The sequence below is a fragment of the Oncorhynchus gorbuscha genome, linkage group LG03, assembly GCF_021184085.1.
Source record: "Oncorhynchus gorbuscha isolate QuinsamMale2020 ecotype Even-year linkage group LG03, OgorEven_v1.0, whole genome shotgun sequence".
Lineage (NCBI taxonomy): Eukaryota > Metazoa > Chordata > Actinopteri > Salmoniformes > Salmonidae > Oncorhynchus > Oncorhynchus gorbuscha.
Window position 1 is genome coordinate 70,011,159 of NC_060175.1, and position 19,238 is coordinate 70,030,396.

The 19,238-nt window shown below is 43.0% G+C and overlaps 1 protein-coding gene across 2 annotated transcripts; it reads right to left on the reverse strand.

The window, feature by feature from the left end:
- Nucleotides 1-892: 892 nt before the first annotated feature.
- LOC124031813 (protein-L-isoaspartate O-methyltransferase domain-containing protein 2-like) lies at nt 893-12,420 on the reverse strand. Of its 2 annotated transcripts, none has more exons than XM_046343507.1 (7): nt 12,298-12,420; nt 12,103-12,135; nt 4,122-4,441; nt 3,851-3,953; nt 3,179-3,350; nt 2,473-2,596; nt 893-2,077 (listed from the first exon to the last, which is right to left on the reverse strand). In XM_046343507.1, the coding sequence occupies exons 3-7, from the start codon at nt 4,426-4,428 to the stop codon at nt 1,647-1,649; spliced, it is 1,137 nt and encodes a 378-aa protein (XP_046199463.1). In that variant the 5' UTR covers nt 4,429-4,441; nt 12,103-12,135; nt 12,298-12,420; the 3' UTR covers nt 893-1,646. The 2 variants fall into 2 exon arrangements, with proteins under 2 accessions (XP_046199463.1, XP_046199461.1); XM_046343505.1 differs by having other exon boundaries at nt 12,228-12,395.
- Nucleotides 12,421-19,238: the final 6,818 nt, after the last annotated feature.

The following is a 19,238-nucleotide window of genomic DNA, read 5'->3' on the forward strand; positions in this document are numbered from 1 at the left end:
CCACAAAGTTAGAATCACAGAATCATCTAGAATGTAATTGTATGCTCTAGCATTAAGATTTCCCTTCACTGGAACATAATTAAGGGCTTAGCCCGAACCATGAAAAACAGCCGAGGACTATTATTCCTCCTCCACCAAACTTTACAGTTGGCACTATGCATTGGGGCAGCTAGCGTTCTCCTGGCATTTTCCAACCCAGATTTGTCAGTTGGACTGCCAGATGGTGAAGTGTGATTCATCTCTTCAGAGAACGCGTTCCACTGCTCCAGAGTCCAATGGCGCGAGCTTCACACCACTCCTGCCGACGCTTGATTGCACATGGTGAGCTTAGGCTTGTGTGCGGCTGCTCAGCCATGGAAACCTATTTCATGAAGCTCCCGACAAACAGTTATTGTGCTGACGTTTCCTGAGGCAGTTTGGAACTCCGTAGTGAGTGTTGTAACCGGGGAGAAGATTTTTACACGCTACGTGTTTCAGTACTCGGCGGGCCCGCTCGTCCACATACTTTTGTGTGTATATGTATATATATATATACAATTTTAAATACAAAGTGCTGGAGTACAGAGGCAAAATAATGTATCACTGTCCAAATACCTTTGGACCTCACTGTACATTATTTACTGCTTTAATTACAGATCTGCTTTGAGAACCTAATAGTAAATTGCTTTCCCACACTCACTTTCTACCCCTAATCCAAAGGTGTTCTACGGTCCAAAGGCATTTGCAGTCTCCCATTATTTGATGTTGAAGAAATTCACAAAACGAGAGTGAATTTCGGGTAATGCTGTTTGACAATGTGGTAATTTCTTTGCTATACCGTGTAAAAATGTGTTAATATACTTTCTTCATGCCTGTAGCCCTCTTGACATTTGCCTTTAACAGAAATGGTCTCTTCAGTTAAATTACTTTTATTTGTCACCCCTGCTCTCAACAAGTATATTCAATGCAGAGAAGATCTTACAGATGTGAACACAGAATGAGCAAATGTTTCCACACCATTTGGGGCTTTCAGTTCTTGTAAGTTGATCTCAAAAGCTCCCCTGAATTGTTCGGTCACAGTCAAAATCATCATTCTCAGAAAAATCACATTTACAAAATTCAAAGAGGGAGGAAAGAAGGTCTTCGAGACTGGGTGCCAGTGTCAGGCACAAGACAAGATACCCCAAAAGAGGGGGAGATAAAGTTCATGGGTGGGGCATTGAGTGGGATGAGACTAGTTTTCTAGTGTTCAGAGGGGTTGTTGGAATAGTCCTAGGGGGCTGGTGGTGGTGGTGAGGGCTTCTAGGGGTAGGGGTGACCCTAAGGATGCTCCCAATCTCTAAATCCTTGTTTTTCCAACCTCGACCTCTACCCCTCAGGCACCTCTGTAGATTAGATAGGCGTACCTGGGCTATCGGGGAAGGGGGAGATGGAGCTATTACCATATTGCTTCTACTTATCCAATTCTTCTAGTTATTCACTTCAACATGAAGTTTCTAGGGCTTACATTTTGAATTCGGATGGGAACTCATTTTAGCCATTCCTGTGGAGTGATCAGCCTATTTCTTACACATTAATTACTTTTGTATCCAGAAAGGGGACTCAAGAGCATAGGGTTGGGAACAAGTTAGAAAATGGGAGCACAGGTTCTTGTCTCCTGTACCTCCCTACTTCTCTCTGTAGTGGAGCATGTACATCTTCAGAGGCTCAGGGAGCGGCAGGCTCAGGATCCTTTCTCTGAGCAGGTTCACTGGAGCCTCATGTAGAAGGGCACCGCCCTCCCTACTCCCCTCCCCCTCTTCCTCCTGCTCCTCCTCTTCCTCAGGCTCTCCTCGAATCCTGCAGTTCCCTTCTTCTTCCTCCTCTTCTGCGTCTGAGCGGTTGTTGTCGTCGTCCATCGGCCCGGGGATGAGGCGGCTCATGAATACGTAGCGGTTGGAGAGCAGGGTGGAGCCACAGTGTTGGGCCTGCCGGAGTCGTTCCCCGCTGTGGGCCAACCCCCTGGGCAAGGGCCCTGGCCCCACCACTGTCTTCTTTAACGTCAGACGGATAAAGATGCGAGCCAAGTCCTGCAGAGTCCGCACCTCAAACATGGTCGCTGAGGAGGTACAGACAAATGACAAGAGGAAACCATTTCACACACTCCCACATAGTAAGTGATGGAAGTTCTGCCTTCCCATTTTGTAACTAGTCCAACATGCATTTGAGACAACATAGTGTTCAACAACTGTCACCTCCCCCCGTGGTTCTGAGTCTCCAGGGCCTGTTTTCACAAAGCCTCAGAGTAGGATAGCTGATCTAGAATCAGTCCCCTCCCGTCATTTATTATAATCTAAAAGGCTACATTTATCCTAGATAAGCACCTACTCTGAGATGCTTTGCGAATACCGGCCCAGATCTCCGATATGGTTACTCATCACACAAAGGCTCACTTGGAAAATTACCTCTGTTACATAGACAATCATATGACAGATGTGCTAGTACAGTACTTACGTAAAGGCACTGCTTTGGGTTTACTGTTATCTCTGTGTTTGGGCAACACCAGTGGGGCAAAGGACACGGCAATGATGTTTTTGGTCTCCCAGCTGTTGTAGCCTGTTCGAGTGATCTTGGTCAACTAAGGAGAGAGGAAGGGCAATAATGTGTTTGTGTACTGGAGATTTTTTTTGTAGTAAGCAGTGTTAAGAAATATGTATTCATATAAAGATCTTTCTCTAAACAAGTGGAGCACAGCGCATTAGCTACACACAAAGGAAACGAGTATCAAAATGTGTATAGAAGGTATACAAACAAGATGAGACAACAAAGTCTACAACAGAGAAGATGTATAACAGGGAAGATGAGACCACAAGACACCAGAATATATCAAAGTGCTAGAAATAGCACTGGGTTAAGAGGTGAGTTTATCTAAGTCTATTCTGGTTTTAAAAGTGGCCATGTCTTTACAGTCACAATTTAGCCTTGTGAAACCATCCTGATTGCTACGCTCGCCATTCTGTTTCACTTCACCTTTTGTGTCTGTGCCTGGGTCACAGGAGGTTGGTGGCACCTTAACTGGAGAGGAGGATGGGCTCGTGGTAATGGCTGGAGTGGAGTTCCACGTGTTGTATACCATTTTATTCGCTCCATTCCAGACATTATTAAGAGCCGTCCTTCCCTCAGCAGCCACCACTGGGGGTGTGCATGTGCAAGCGCTGACCTTCTCCTCCAATGGCAGCACTAGGATTCCCTCCACTTTGAGCAGGTTCTTCATGTAGTCTTCCTGCTCCCGCTGCACCCCAGCTCCACAATACACCCGGTCATACGGACCACTCTCTGGGGCTATCTCCAGACAGTTCCCCATCACGAAGCAGGGCTCACAGAACTCAAACCTACACACACACACACACACACACACACACACACACACACACACACACACACACACACACACACACACACACACACACACACACACACACACACACACACACACACACACACACACACACACACACACACACACACACACACACACACACACACATACCCCTATGATTCCCCCATTCCAGAGCCACGTCTGATGTTCCTTGGATACCTGTAGCACTCCCGACACAGTTTCCTCAGAGAATCAGCCTACCCACCATAACTGCAGTATGTTATCTTACTAGCTTGTTACAGAATAATTCTGTTTAACTGGATCCTACTGATAGCTTCTATAACTCTGGTATAATGCCATTTAACTGGATTCTCCTGATATACCAGAGTTATAGCCATTAAACTGAATTATCTTGATAGCTCCTATAACTCTGGTATAATGACAATTAACTGGATTCTCCTGATAACTCTGGTTATAATTCCTACATTGTCATTTTCATCATGAAACTCCTACCTGTCGAAGCTGTCGCTGGTCTTGATGAAAAACTCCAGTTTCTGGTATGCATACTCAATGACATCTTGGTGCAGCTCCACCCCATGGTTCACTCCAAATGGACCTACAGTAAAGGGGAGAAACAAGGTGTGAGTACATTTGCACTTTCCATCTTATTTTCAATTTTCTTATGTAAAGCAATGGTAAAAATGATTTTTAAGCCATTCTTGCCCTTACAATTGCTTTATTTTGTTTCACCTGGCCAGGTGAGGTTTGTGCCATCCTGACTCACCCAGTATGAGTCCCACCATAGTGCTGAGGTAGCCCGTACCACTGCCCAGATTGAGGAAGGACAGGCCAGGCTGGAGATCCAAGGCCTCCATCACCTCGGAGTAGATGCAGGGTGCTGAGAGGTGGATGTTGCCGTGCCTCCAGGCCAGGTCCTTGTAGGCACTGTCTCTGAACTCTTCCAGATAGTAGTCGGCCCTGTCGATGGCCCTAAAGGCCTGCTCCACCAAGTCCGAGCGGATGTACTGAGCCTCCTTCAGGTTGTCAATCAACTCATCGTTATCCTCCCCCGCACTCACAGCTCCTCCCATCCTCACAGACTCGCTGAGAGAAAGATGAGGACAGAGTCAGACAAAAAGGTGTCTAAAAAATATTGATCAATTGATTCAGATTGATTCATTCTCCTCAGAGACTGTTCACTGTTACCATCTTGCAAACGGTATCAGAACATCGGGTCTCAGGGCAAAAGGCTCCCGAGACAGCTTCAACCACCAGACAGTCAGACTGCTGAACAGCTACCCCTTGCTGTCTACCTGCTCAGACCTGCTCCTGAGAGATTATTTGTACCTCAGAGACTATCCACACTTTACAGACTATAGGCACTGACTCTCATACACATACAACCCTTACACATAAACACACACATACTCACACAGTCAACACTGCTGTTCTATTACCGTATGTACTATTTATTCAACTGTGGGAACAGGACACGATCCAATTTATATCGGTAAAAAGTCATACTTGACATAGGATGTTCATAATTTACAGTGCATTCAGAAAGTTCTCACTCCCCTTGACTTTTCACAATGTTACGTTACAGCCGTATACTAAATAGGTTTACAAATGTTTGCTCATTTATTTTTTAAAACAAATATTACATTTACATAAGAATTCCGAGCCTTTCCTCTCTACTTTTTTGAAGCACCTTTGGCAGCAATTTCAGGCTTGAGTCTGAGATATGACACTATAAGCTTGGCACACTGGTGTTTGGGGAGTTTCTCCCATTCTTCTCTGCAGATCCTCTCAAGCTCTGTCAGGTTGGATGGGGAGCATTGCTAGACATCTATTTTCAGGTCTCTCAAGAGAGTCTGAGGTCCTGAGCGCAAAGATCCCCACAGCATGATGCTGCCACCGCCATGCTTCACCGTAGGGATGGTGCCAGGTTTCTTCTAGACATGACAGTTCAATCTTGTTTTCATCAGACCAGAGCATCTTGTTTCTCATGGTCTGAGAGTCCTTTAGGTGCCTCTTGGCATACTCCAAGCGGGCTGTCATGTGCCTTTTACTGAGGAGTGGCTTCCGTCTGGCCATTTAACCATAAAAGCCTGATTGGTGGAGTACTGCAGAGATATGGTTGTCCTTCTGGAAGGTTATCACATGGCACTGGTTCGAATGCCCGAGCCAACTAGGTGAAAAAAATCATTATTTTTTTCATTAAATAGTACCCGCAAAACACCAATCTCAACAGTGAAGAGGCGATGCTGGCCTTCTAGGCAGAGTTCCTCTGTCCAGTGTCTGTGTTATTTTGCCTCTTCACTGTTCACGTTGAGACTGGTGTTTTGCGGGTACTATTTAATGAAGCTGCCAGTTGAGGACTTGTGTGGCGTCCGTTTCTCACACTAGATACTAATGTACTTGTCCTCTTGCTCAGTTGTGCACCTGGGCCTCCCACTTCTTTTTCTATTCTGGTTAGCGCCAGTTTGCGCTGTTCTGTGAAGGGACACAGCGTTGTACGAGATCTTCAGTTTCTTGGCAATTTCTCGCATGGAATAGCCTAAATTTCTCAGAACATGAATAGACTGATGAGTTTCAAAAGAAAGTTATTTGTCTCTGGCCATGTGCTAACATAATTGCAAAAGGGTTTTCTAATGTTCAATTAGCCTATTAAAATGGTAAACTTGGATTAGCTAACACAACGTGCCATTGGAACACAGGAGTGATGGTTGCTGATAATGGGCCTCTGTACGCCTATGTAGATATTCCATAATAAAAAATAAAAATTAATCTGTCGTTTCCAGCGACAATAGTAATTTACAACATTAACAATGTCTATACTGTATTTCTGATCAATTTTACATTATTTTAATTGAAAAGAAAATGAACAAGGAAATGTCAAAGTGACCCCAAACTTTTGAACGGTAGTGTATATGTAGAAGTTATAGTACATTTGTTTGTTTTTTGATGTGAATAACAACCTAAGTGAAGCAGCTATCATTAACTGTGACATCCAGTCTCAGACACTGCAGTGTAGCCTGATTGGATTACCTGAGGTACATGAAGGCACAGTGGGCCACTCTTTAACCTTCTCCACAATTAATGGTAATTGGGTTTTTGGTCTCGACCCCGCCCTGTGCAACTGGATCCTGGACTTCCTGACGGGCCGCCCCCAGGTGATGAGAGTAGGTTACAACATCTCCACCCCGCTGATCCTCAACACTGTGGCCCCACAAGGGTGCGTTCTCAGCCCTCTCCTGTACTCCCTGTTTACCCATGACGCGTGGCCATGCATGCATCCAACTCAATCATCAAGTTTGCAGATGACACTACAGTGGTAGGCTTGACGACCAACAACGACGAAACGGCCAACAGGGAGGGGGTGAGGGCCCTCGGAGTGTGGTGTCAGGAAAATAACCTCACACTCAATGTCAACAAAACAAAAGGAGATGATTGTGGACATCAGGAAATAGCAGAGGGAGCAGCCCCCTATCCACATAGATGGGACAGTAGTGGAGAGGGTGGAACATTTTAAGTTCTTCGGCGTACACATCACGGACAAACTGAAATGGTCCACCTACACAGACAGCATGGTGAAGGCGGCGCAGCAGAGCCTCTTCACCCTCAGGAGGCTGAAGAAATTTGGCTTGTCACCAAAACACTCAAACTTTTACAGATGCACAATCGAGAGCATGCTGTCGGGCTGTATCACTGCCTGGTACGGCAACTACTCTGCCCACAACCGTAAAACTATCCAGAGTGTAGTGAGGTCTGCACAATGCATCATCGGGGGCAAACTACCTGCCCTCCAGGACACCTACACCACCCGATGTCACAGGAAGGCCAAAAAGATCATCAAGGACAACAACCCCCCGAGCCACTGCCTGTTCACCCCGCTATCATCCAAAAGGAGAGGTCAGTAAAGGTGCATCAAAGCTGGGACTGAGAGACTGAAAAACAGCTTCTATCTCTAGGCCATAAGACTGTTAAACAGCCATCACAAACATTGAGTGGCTGCTGCCAACATACTGACTCAACTCTAGCCACTTTAATAATGGACAAATTTATGCAATAAATGTAATAAATGTATCACTAGCCACAATGCCACTTTATATAATGTTTACATACCCTTCATTACTCATCTCATATGTACAGTGGGGCAAAAAAGTATTTAGTCAGCCACCAATTGTGCTAGTTCTCCCACTTAAAAAGATGAGAGGCCTGTAATTTTCATCATAGGTACACTTCAACTATGACAGACAAAATGAGAAGAAAAAAAATCCAGAAAATCACATTGTAGGATTTTGAATTAATTTATTTGCAAATTATGGTGGAAAATAAGTATTTGGTCAATAACAAAAGTTTATCTCAATACGTTGTTATATACCCTTTGTTGGCAATGACAGAGGTCAAACATTTTCTGTAAGTCTTCACACACGGTTGCTGGTATTTTGGCCCATTCCTCCATGCAGATCTCCTCAAGAGCAGTGATGTTTTGGGGCTGTTGCTCGGCAACACGGACTTTCAACTCCCTCCAAAGATTTTCTATGGGATTGAGATCTGGAGACTGGCTAGGCCACTCCAGGACCTTGAAATGCTTCTTACGAAGCCACTCCTTCGTTGCTCGGGCGGTGTGTTTGGGATCATTGTCATGCTGAAAGACCCAGCCACATTTCATCTTCAATGCCCTTGCTGATGGAAGGAGGTTTTCACTCAAAACCTCACGATACATGGCCCCATTCATTCTTTCCTTTACACGGATCAGTCACCCTGATCCCTTTGCAGAAAAACAGCCCCAAAGCATGATGTTTCCACCCCCATGCTTCACAGTAGATATGGTGTTCTTTGAATACAACTCAGCATTCTTTGTCCTCCAAACAAGACGAGTTGAGTTTTTCCAAAAAGTAATATTTTGGTTTCATCTGACCATATGACATTCTCCCAATCTTCTTCTGGATCATCCAAATGCTCTCTAGCAAACTTCAGACGGGCCTGGACATGTACTGGCTTAAGCAGGGGGACACGTCTGGCACTGCAGGATTTGAGTCCCTGGCGGCGTAGTGTGTTACTGATGGTAGGCTTTGTTACTTTGGTCCCAGCTCTCTGCAGGTCATTTACTAGGTCCCCCCGTGTGGTTCTGGGATTTTTGCTCACCGTTCTTGTGATCATTTTCACCCCACGGGGTGAGATCTTGCGTGGAGCCCCAGATAGAGGGAGATTATCAGTGGTCTTGTATGTCTTCCATTTCCTAATATTTGCTCCCACAGTTGATTTCTTCAAACCAAGCTGCTTACCTATTGCAGATTCAGTCTTCCCAGCCTGGTGCAGGTCAACAATTTTGTTTCTGGTGTCCTTTCACAGCTCTTTGGTCTTGGCCATACTGGAGTTTGGAGTGTGACTGTTTGAGGTTGTGGACAGGTGTCTTTTATACTTATAACAAGTTCAAACAGGTGCCATTAATACAGGTAACGAGTGGAGGACAGAGGAGCCTCTTAAAGAAGAAGTTACAGGTCTGTGAGAGCCAGAAATCTTGCTTGTTTGTAGGTGACCAAATACTTATTTTCCACCATCATTTGCAAATAAATTCATTAAAAATCCTACAATGTGATTTTCTGGATTTATTTTCTCATTTTGTCTGTCATAGTTGAAGTGTACTACCTATGATGAAAATTACAGGCCTCTCATCTTTTTAATTGGGAGAACTTGCACAATTGGTGGCTGACTAAATACTTTTTTGCCCCACTGTATATACTGTACTCTATATCATCTACTGCATCTTGCCTATGTCGTTCGGCCATCACTCATTCATATATTTGTATGTACATATTCTTATTCATTCCTTTACACTTGTGTGTATAAGGTAGTTGTTGTGAAATTGTTAGGTTAGATTACTTGTTAGATATTACTGCATGGTCGGAACTAGAAGCACAAGCATTTCTCTACACTCGCATTAACATCTGCTAACCATGTGTATGTGACAAATAAAATTTGATTTCTTAATTGGAAGAGAAAGTGTTCTCTCAGGTTTCCTTGACGTCCCTCTGGTAAAGTAGAACGTGTTGCCAACAATGGCTTTCACAACAGATGATTGATGAGAAGGGTCTTAGATATTAACTCAGCTTAGTATTTCAGTCTTGTTGGATCCTCTGGGGACACAATGCACCTTTTACTATGTAACACTTTACATGTAAATTTGTATTGTACAATTAAGTTGTAAATACACACACACACACGGTACCAGTCAAAGGTTTGGACACACCTACTCATTCAAGGGTTTTTCTTTATTTTTACATTTTCTACATTGTAGAATAATAGTGAAGACAAACTATGTAATAACAGATATGGAATCATGTAGTAAGGAATAAAAAAAAGTGTAAATCAAAATATATTTTTAGATTCTTCACCCTGTGCCTTGATGACAGCTTTGCACACTTTTGGCATTCTCTCAACCAGCTTCCCCTGGAATGCTTTTCCAACAGTCTTGAAGGAGTTCCCACATGTGCTAAGCACTTGTTGGATGCTTTTCCTTCACTCTGCAGTCCAACTCATCCCAAATCATCTCAATTGGGTTGAGGTCAGGTGATTGCGGAGGCCAGGTCATCTGATGCAGCACTCCATCCCTCTCATTGGTCAAGTAGCCCTGACACAGCCTTGAGATGTGTTTTGGGTCATTGTCCTGTTGAAAAACAAATAATTAGTCACACTAAGCCCAAACCAGATGGGATGGCATATCGCTGCAGAATGCTGTGGTAGCCATGCTGGTTAAGTGTACCTTGAATTCTAAATAAATCACCAACAGTGTCACCAGCAAAGCACCATCACACCTCCTACTCCATACTTCACGTTGGAAACCACACATGCGGAGATCTCACAAAGACATGGTGGTTGGAACCAAAAATCTCAAATTTGGATTCATCAGACCAAAGGACAGATTTCCACCGGTCTAATGTCCATTGCTCGTGTTTCTTGGCCCAAGCAAGTCTCTTCTTATTATTGGTGTCCTTTGGGAATGGTTTCTTTGCATCAATTTGACCATGAAGGCCTGATTCACGCAGTCTCCTCTGAAGAGTTGATGTTGAGATGTGTCTGTTACTTGAACTCTGAAGTATTTATTTGGGCTGCAAATTATGAGGATGGTATCTCTAATGAAATTATCCTCTGCAGCAGAGGTAACTCTGGGTCTTCCTTTTCTGTGGCGGTCCTCAGGAGAGCCAGTTTCATCACAGTGCTTGATGCTTTTTGCGACTGCACTTAAAGAAACTTTCAAAGTTCTTGACACCTTCCAGATTGACTGACCTTCATGTCTTAAAGTAATGGACTGTCGTTTCTCTTTTGAGCTGGTTTTGCCGTAATATGGACTTGGTCTTTTACCAAATAGGACTATCTTCTGTATACCACCCCTACCGTGTCAAAATACAACTGATTGGCTGAAATGCATTAAGAAGTAAATAAATTCCACAAATTAACAACACACCTGTTAATTGAAATGCATTCCAGGTGACTACCTCATGAAGCTGGTTGAGAGAATGCCAAGTGTGTGCAAAGCCGTCATCAAGGCAACAGGTGGTTACTTAGAAGAATCTCAAATATAAAATATATTTGGATTTGTTTAACACCTTTTTGGTTACTACGTGATTCCATATTGGTTATTTCATAGTTTGTCTTCACCATTATTATAATAGAAAATTGTAAAAAAATAATAATAATAATAATGAAAAACCCTGGAATGAGTTCTATTTGGAGAAAGGATGAACTTTGAACATGTCATTTTGGTTCTGAAGGTGTGTGCAAAAGACAGGCCTGTTTAAGAACCTCTTTCTTCGGCCTTTAATGAAGTTCGTATATTACAAACCAGTCAAATAAACTCGTATTGTATTCTGCTTTCACGAGTAGCCGGGCGTTAATCCTAGTGATGATGGAAACGCCTTCTTTGTAACTGCAGGAGTAGGCGGATTCGATTATGCTGAGCCGTGGGGCACCTGTGTATGTCCCGTGATGTGCCGGGCAAAAGCGGTGAGGGAGGAGCGCCCATCTGAAATCGAACATCAATGCCGCGTTCATCTGCTAGTCGATACTAGAAAACTGAAATGTCCTATGTGCTGATTAGTTGAACGTGGCACGTGTATAACTGCAACCAGTTAGAAAATAGAAAATGTCATATTTTCCTAATTCTGACGAGCAGATGAACGCGGCATAATCACAAGAAAACATGGTGTATCATGCAAAAATACATCTCTTTGCCATATAATATACCTTTGCGTTTACAAACTCGTTTCACTGTAAGGCAGATAGGGCGTTTATATCAAAAGCAATCATTTGTGCATGTGAGAACACAGAATCCTAGTCGTTACTCAACGTGATTAATTACATCGCTTTTGTTTTGAGCAGATTTCGCCGTGTGCTTTGATCCAGGTCCCTGGCTCACACCCAGGAGGCAAAACAAATGCCACTACTTTCACCCAATCAACAGGGCGCCCGGACCAGATAATCGAATCCTCTCAGTGATGCATATTTCCCACCAATGAACGCACACACAAAATACAGCTGCGCCACTGAATAACAAAATAGTATGTGTTTACATAAATATTCTTATTATCACCAAAAGTACTGCAGCCAACATTTGGGTAAGCATTTGTTGCGCATTCATAGTGTTTTTCTTAATCTTCTTTCAAATAGTTTGACATTGGGAATTTGATATTTAACAACCAAACACAACATGTTATCAAACTGCTGCTTCAACGCGAGATATATAAATAAATATGCATCACCTTTGTCTCTGTTGATGTCGTCAACGAAGCGCTCTGCATGGGTACATGGGAGAGAAGATAAATTATTGTCTGGCTGGAGCTGAAAAAGACACTCGCCATAAGAAATACGAAGCAGCGGTCTTTACCTTATGGATGTGACGGTTAATTGACACTGCTTTATAGTGTCAACTGTATTTCGAAAAAATATGTTGTTACCTTCTCGTTTTCCCCCATAAACATTCAATAGATGTCGCCACAATTCTGGACGTAAACATTGACCAGCTGACACTGACGTCACACAAACACCAAACTCTGATCAGTCAGTTCCCTAGTGGAGAGGGAGAGTTGTACTCGTCTTGCATTGGCCGAAATGTTAAATCTCCAATGGAAAATGAATTAGGTAAAATTAATTTAAATTGGATATTCGGTGTAGCCAATAGCTGTTAGACAAAGAGTGACATGACTATGATAATGATACATTCTGAATCAGGGGAGGGTGTACAAAAATCCACAGTTTTTATTGATTTATGTATTATTATTATAGTATATTTTTTGCTTTCAATCATCAATAGCTCTTACACAAAGTGCGCCTTGACTATTAAAATTATATACCCTAAAGCTTTTGAACTTGTTTGACATGAAACATAAAACAGAATGTGGGCTGTACACCTGTAATATGCCAATTGTAACCCTTATGCCTATATCATAGAAATCAATTGCTATTTGCATGTGAAATTATCATGGAATGTACTTCAGAACGTTTATCCAGATTTTGACTGGTGGACCCACTCTTTGATGGTAAACAAAACTCTAACAGTGTGGTAGTAATAGTATAGTCCAGCGCACAGGTGAAATAATTGTTCCATTTTATGATGCAAGTATCAAACGTTCTAAACTAATAGTAGATACCTTAAGGGACATTTTAAAGGTTGGAGGCAGCCTAGGAATCCTATCAGTCAATTGCTGACATCTGGATTTCCTATTAGAAGAAAATAGGGTAAAATCATTCCAAACAATGTAAAAATGACTTTGTAATGTTATCTACCGACTAACTAAATCCTGCAGATAATATAGACAATAATTCTGATCATAAAGTACTCAAGACTTTAATGGGGGTCCAATTGAGGTCATTTTGATCATAGCAGTTACATGAAAACATTGTGGACTTTGAGATAGAGCCTCCAAATTTAACGTACAGCTAGGGCATGTCTAAATAAGTATTTCTGACTATAGTGCCATCACAGATTTGGTCCATTACCCCCCTGGAGGTCATTTCCAATATGGCTGCTGAAAAATATACAAAAAAAAAACAATATAGGTAATTAGGCTCCGTTCAGAGAGCAAGCAGACAACAGAGACAGTGCCAAAATTCACATATTTATTGAGGGCTTGTGGTTGGACATGGTAAAGTTGGATTTGTGTGTGGTTCTGCAACAAAGGAGAGACATTATAAGCAGGTTGCATAAATAAAATGTAACAATCATAAGGATGAATCTATTAAACCAATATACCTTAAATAAGGATATTGCATGACATCTTAATGTTATGACAACTAAATAACACATGGAAAATATGAAATAAACATACTTTTAACTTGGATGCATACAACTGGAAAGAAATGGAGGAAAGTCTTGACAGGATTTAAATACACGAAAAACAAAAGTGCTGCACACTGCTGCTCATTCTCCCAGGTGATTTTATTGTTACAACGATTCAACCCTTAGGTCTTCATCAGGCATCCATATCCCAGGTGGGGGTGGAAAGTCCTATATATAGGAGCAATGCTCAGTGACATCACTTCCTGAAACAGGAGGTAAAAAATATATAATATTTGTTCACAATATCAACATTCAATATATCAAAATATATAACCATACATGAGGAATGTGAGAAATATTTAAAGTAATATACATACACTGTTCATTTAGGGTAAGAACAGTAGTTTGGACATTTTTAGAACTATAAAGTTTAAAGTCAAACTCCTCATTAAGGCCGAGAGGAGACAGTGTGTTGAGTCAGTAAGATTCCCTTTTGAAGTAGTTTCCTCTCAACGTATGATAGCTGATGCCCGCTGGACTGTCCATTAATCACGATACTCCATTCTGTTTATTTATTTATTTATTTTTTGTTTGTTTATCTGCCGGCCCCAGCCGCAAACTCAGGCTCTGTGTATAGTTAACCGACCCTCTGCCCATTCATCGCCATTTTACCTGTTGTTTTAGCTGATTAGCTGTTGTTGTCTTAGCTAGCTCTCCAAATCAACACCTGTGATTACTTTATGCCTCGCTGTATGTCTCTCTCATATGTCAATATGTCTTGTATACTGTTGTTTAGGTTAGTTATCATTCTTTTAGTTTACAATGGAGCCCCTAGTTCCACTCATTATACCTCCTTTGTCCCACCTCCCACACATGTGGTGACCTCACCCATTATAACCAGCTTATCCAGAGATACAACCTCTCTTATCATCACTCAGTGCCTGGGCTTACCCCCGCTGTACCTGCACCCCACCATACCCGTCTGCACATTATGCCCTGAATCTATTCTACCATGCCCAGAAATCTGCTCCTTTTATTCTTTGTCCCCAACGCTCTAGGCGACCAGTTTTGATAGCCTTTAGCCATACCCTCATCCTACTCCTCCTCTGTTCCTCGGGTGATGTGGAGGTAAACCCAGGCCCGCATGTCCCCAGGCACCCTCATTTGTTGACTTCAATGATCGAAAAAACCTTGGTTTCATGCATGTCAACATCAGAAGCCTCCTCTCTAAGTTTGTTTTACTCACATCTGCGAGTAGGCCTTTCTAATGGAAGGATATTGACCTCATCCCGCCAGTCGAGGATGCCTTGTCATTCTTTAAAAGTAATTTCCTCACCATCTTAGATAAGCATTCCCTGTTCAAAAAAATGCAGAACTAAGAACAGATATAGCCCTTGGTTCACTCCAGACCTGACTGCCCTTGACCAGCACAAAAACATCATGTGGTGGACTGCTATAGCATCGAATAGTCCCCCCGATATGCAACTGTTCAGGGAAGTCACGAACCAAGCCCCCCCCCCCAAGCCTCCCCAGCTTCTCCTTCACCCATATCCAGACAGATGTTCTGAAATAGCTGCAAAACCTGGACCAATACAAATCAGCTGGGCTAGACAATCTGGACCCTCTCTTTCTAAAACTATCCGCCGCCATTGTTGCAACCCCTATTACCAGCCTGTTCAACCTCTCTTTCGTATCAGCCGAGATCCCTAAAGAGTGGAAAGCTGCCGCGGTCATCCCCCTCATCAAAGGGGGTGACAACCTAGACCCAAACTGTTACAGACCTATATCCATCCTGCCCTGCCTATCTAAAGTCTTCGAAAGCCAAGTTAACTTCTTAAGGTATAGGGGGCAGCATTTTCACTTTTGGATAAATAGCGTGCCCAATTTCAACTTCCCGCTACTCATGCCAAGAATATAAGATATGCATATTTTTAGTGTATTTGGATAGAAAACACTCTGAACTTTCTAAAACTGTTTGAATCATGTCTGTGAGTATAACAGAACTTATTTAGTAGGCAAAACACCAAGGACTAACCGTTCAGAATCTTTTTTCGAGGTCTCTGTCTGTTCAGTGAGTTCTCATTGGGAAACAATATTTCTTAGGAACTTGTTTTCAGTTCCTACCGCTTCCACTGGATGTCACTAGTCTTTGGAATTTTACAACTGATAAGATCTAAACCAAGCAAGAACTTGTCCGTGTAGACCAATTTAGGGTTTCCAATCTCTCCAAAAGAATGTGGTGATCGATAGTGCCAAAAGCGTCACTAAGGTCCAAGAGCACGGGTACAGATGCAGAGTCTTGGTCTGACGCCATTAAAAGGTAATTTACCACCTTCAGGGGTGCAGTCTCAGTACTATGATCAGGTTTAAAATTAGACGGGAGCGTTTCATATACATGATTTGTTTTCAGGAAGACAATCAGTTGCTGCTCAATAGAGTTTTCATGTTATTAATATTTTGTATAAATTCGAGATTCGATATTGGGCAATAGTTTTTTAGATTTTCTTGTCAAGGTTTGGCTTTTTCAGGAGAGGCTATATTACTGCCACTTTTAGTGAGTTTGTCCACATCCGGGGAATAGGGAGCCGTTTATTATGTTCCACATAGGAGGGCCAAGCACAGGAAGTAACTCTTTCAGTAGTATAGTTGGAATAGTGTCCAGTCGGTTGCTGGAAGTTTTAAAGGCCATGACTATTTATGTGAATGTGTTGAGAGATACATGATTAAAAAACTTGAGTGTCTCCATTGATCCTATGTCCTGGATGTTCTGTGCAATCAGGACAACTGAGCTTTGGAGAAATACGCAAAGAGGAGTCCGTAATTTGCTTTCTAATGATCATGATATTTTCGTGAAGATGAAGAAGTTAATGAATTCATCACAGCTGAACTGAAGGCCATCCTCTCTTGGGGAATGCTGCTTTTTTGTTGTTGTTGAATTTTACCCCCTTTTTCTCCCCAATTTGTGGTATCCAATTGCTAGTAGCTACTATCTTGTCTCATTGCTACAACTCCCGTACGGGCTCGGGAGTGACGAAGGTTGAAAGTCATGCGTCCTCCGATTTACAACCCAACCAAGCCGCACTGCTTCTTAACACAGTGCGCATCCAACCCAGAAGCCAGCCGCACCAATGTGTCGGAGGAAACACCTTGCACCTGGCAACCTTGGTTAGTGTGCACTGCGCCCGGCCCGCCACAGGAGTCGCTGGTGTGCGATGAGACAAGGATATCCCTACCGGCCAAACACTCCCTAAGCCGGACGACGCTAGGCCAATTGTGCGACGCCCCACGGACCTCCCGGTCGCGGCCGGTTACGACAGAGCCTGGCAGAAATGCTGCAATTAGCTTTGCGAGAGTATCAAAAATACATTTTGAATAGTTTTATTCTCCTCAATTAGGTTGAAAATTAGGCAGATCGAGCAGTATTGAGGGCTCTTCGATATTGCACGGTACTGTCTTTCCAAGCTAGTCGGAAAACTTTCAGTTTGGTGGAGCGCAATTCTTTGGAAGCTTGCTTCAGGGTTCGGGTATTTTCTGTATACCAGTGAGCTAATTTCTTGTGACAAATGTTTTGTTTTTGTTTTTAGAGGTGCAAATTATACATTTAGATTCTCTGTTAGGTGGTTAACAGATTTTTGTACTCCGACGTCCTTGGGTAGGCGGGGGGAGTCTGGAAGGGCATCTAGGAATCTTTGGGTTGTCTGAGAGTTTATAGCGCAGCGTTTGAAAATCCTTGGTTGGGATCTGAGCAGATTATTTGTTGCAATTGCAAACATAGTAAGATGGTGGTCCATTTTATTCGGAAATGTATTAAAAACAGAAATACCTTATTTGCATAAGTATTCAGACCCTTTGCTCTGAGACTCGAAATTGAGCTCATGTGCATCCGGTTTCCATTGATCATCCTTGAGATGTTTTTACAACTTGATTAGTCTACCTGTGGTAAATTGAATTGATTGGACATGAGTTGGAAAGGCAAACACCTGCCTATATAAGGTCCCACAGTTGACAGTGCATGTCAGAGCAAAAACCAAGCCATGAGTTCGAAGGAATTTTTAATAGAGCTCCGAGGCAGTATTGTGTCGAGGCACAGATCTGGGGAAGGTTACCCAAACATCTCTTCAGCATTGAAGGTCCCCAAGAACACAGTGGCTTCCATCATTCTTAAATGGAAGAAGTTTAGAACCACCAAGACTCTTCCTAGAGCTGGCTGCCCGGCCTAATTGCGCAATTGGGGGAGAAGGGCCTTGGTCAGGGAGGTGACCAAGAACCCGATGGTCACTCTGACAGAGGGGGGGGGGTTGGGGGATATGGTACTAGTGTAACCAGGAGGAGAGGTGTAATTTAACACAGTAAATAAATCTGGCTTGAGCCATGTTTCTGCCAGGCCAAACACATCAAGTTATTGATCAGTGATTAGTTCATTGAGTATGACTGTCTTGGAAGTGATGGATCTAACATTAAGTAGTCCTATTTTGAGATGTGAGATATTATCACAATCTATTTCAATAATAACAGGAATGGAGGAGGTCTTTATTCCAGTCAGATTGCTAAGGCGAACACCGACATGTTTAGTTTTCCCCGACCTAGATAGTGGCACAGACACGGTCTCAATGGGGAAAGCTGAGCTCACTACACTTACTGTGCTAGTGGCAGACTCCACTAAGCTGGCAGGCTGGCTAAAAGCTTGCTGCCTGACCTGCTCCCTATCTCATTGTGGAGCTAGAGGAGTTAAAGCCCTGTCTATGTTGATAGATAAGATGAGAGCACCCCTCCAGCTTGGATGGAGTCTGTCACTCCTCAGCAGGCCAGTGTTGGTACTGTTTGTGGGAGAGTCCCAGAAAGAGGGCCAGTTATCTACAAATTCAGAAAACAGTTTTTTGAAAACAGCATTTGAGTTGTGCAAGTCTGCTGTAGAGCTCATCACTCCCCCTAACTGGGAGGGGGCCAGAGACAATTACTCGATGCCAACACACCTTTCTCGCTAAGTTACACTCTGAAGTTATGTTGCGCTTGGTGACCTATGACTGTTCATCCTAACATTGTTGGTGCAGACGTGGATAACAATATCCCTATACCATCTACACTAGCCAGTTTTAGCCTCAGCCAGCACGATCTTCAGATTACTCTTTACGTCGATAGCCCTGCCCTCTGGTAAACAATGTATGATCACTGGATGATTATTTTTAAGTCTAATATTTAGGGTAATGACTAATGTTTTTAATTTGTCAGAGCTAATGGACGGAGGCTTTGGCAGCTCAGACCTCGTAACAGTTGGAGGAGAGACCTGAGAAAGCTCGGGCTCTGACAACGACTCGTTGCTTAGTGAGGAAAACCGTTTGACAGTTTCTATTGGCTGAATGAGCGACACCGGTTGAGCATGCCAAAAGCATTTATTTCCAGAAGTTATGAGAAAATTGTCAGGCTGCGGAGACTGTGTAAGGGGTTTAACACTACTACCTGTATTCCCGATGGCACCGACGCTGTATCATTCTCTCCTACATTTAAATTGCCTTTGACTAACGATTGCGTCTGAAGCCGAGCTTGCAACTTGGGTATCCTTACCTTAAGGTAATAGTTCTTCTGTATATTAAGAGTACAGCTACTGCAATGAAAAGGCAT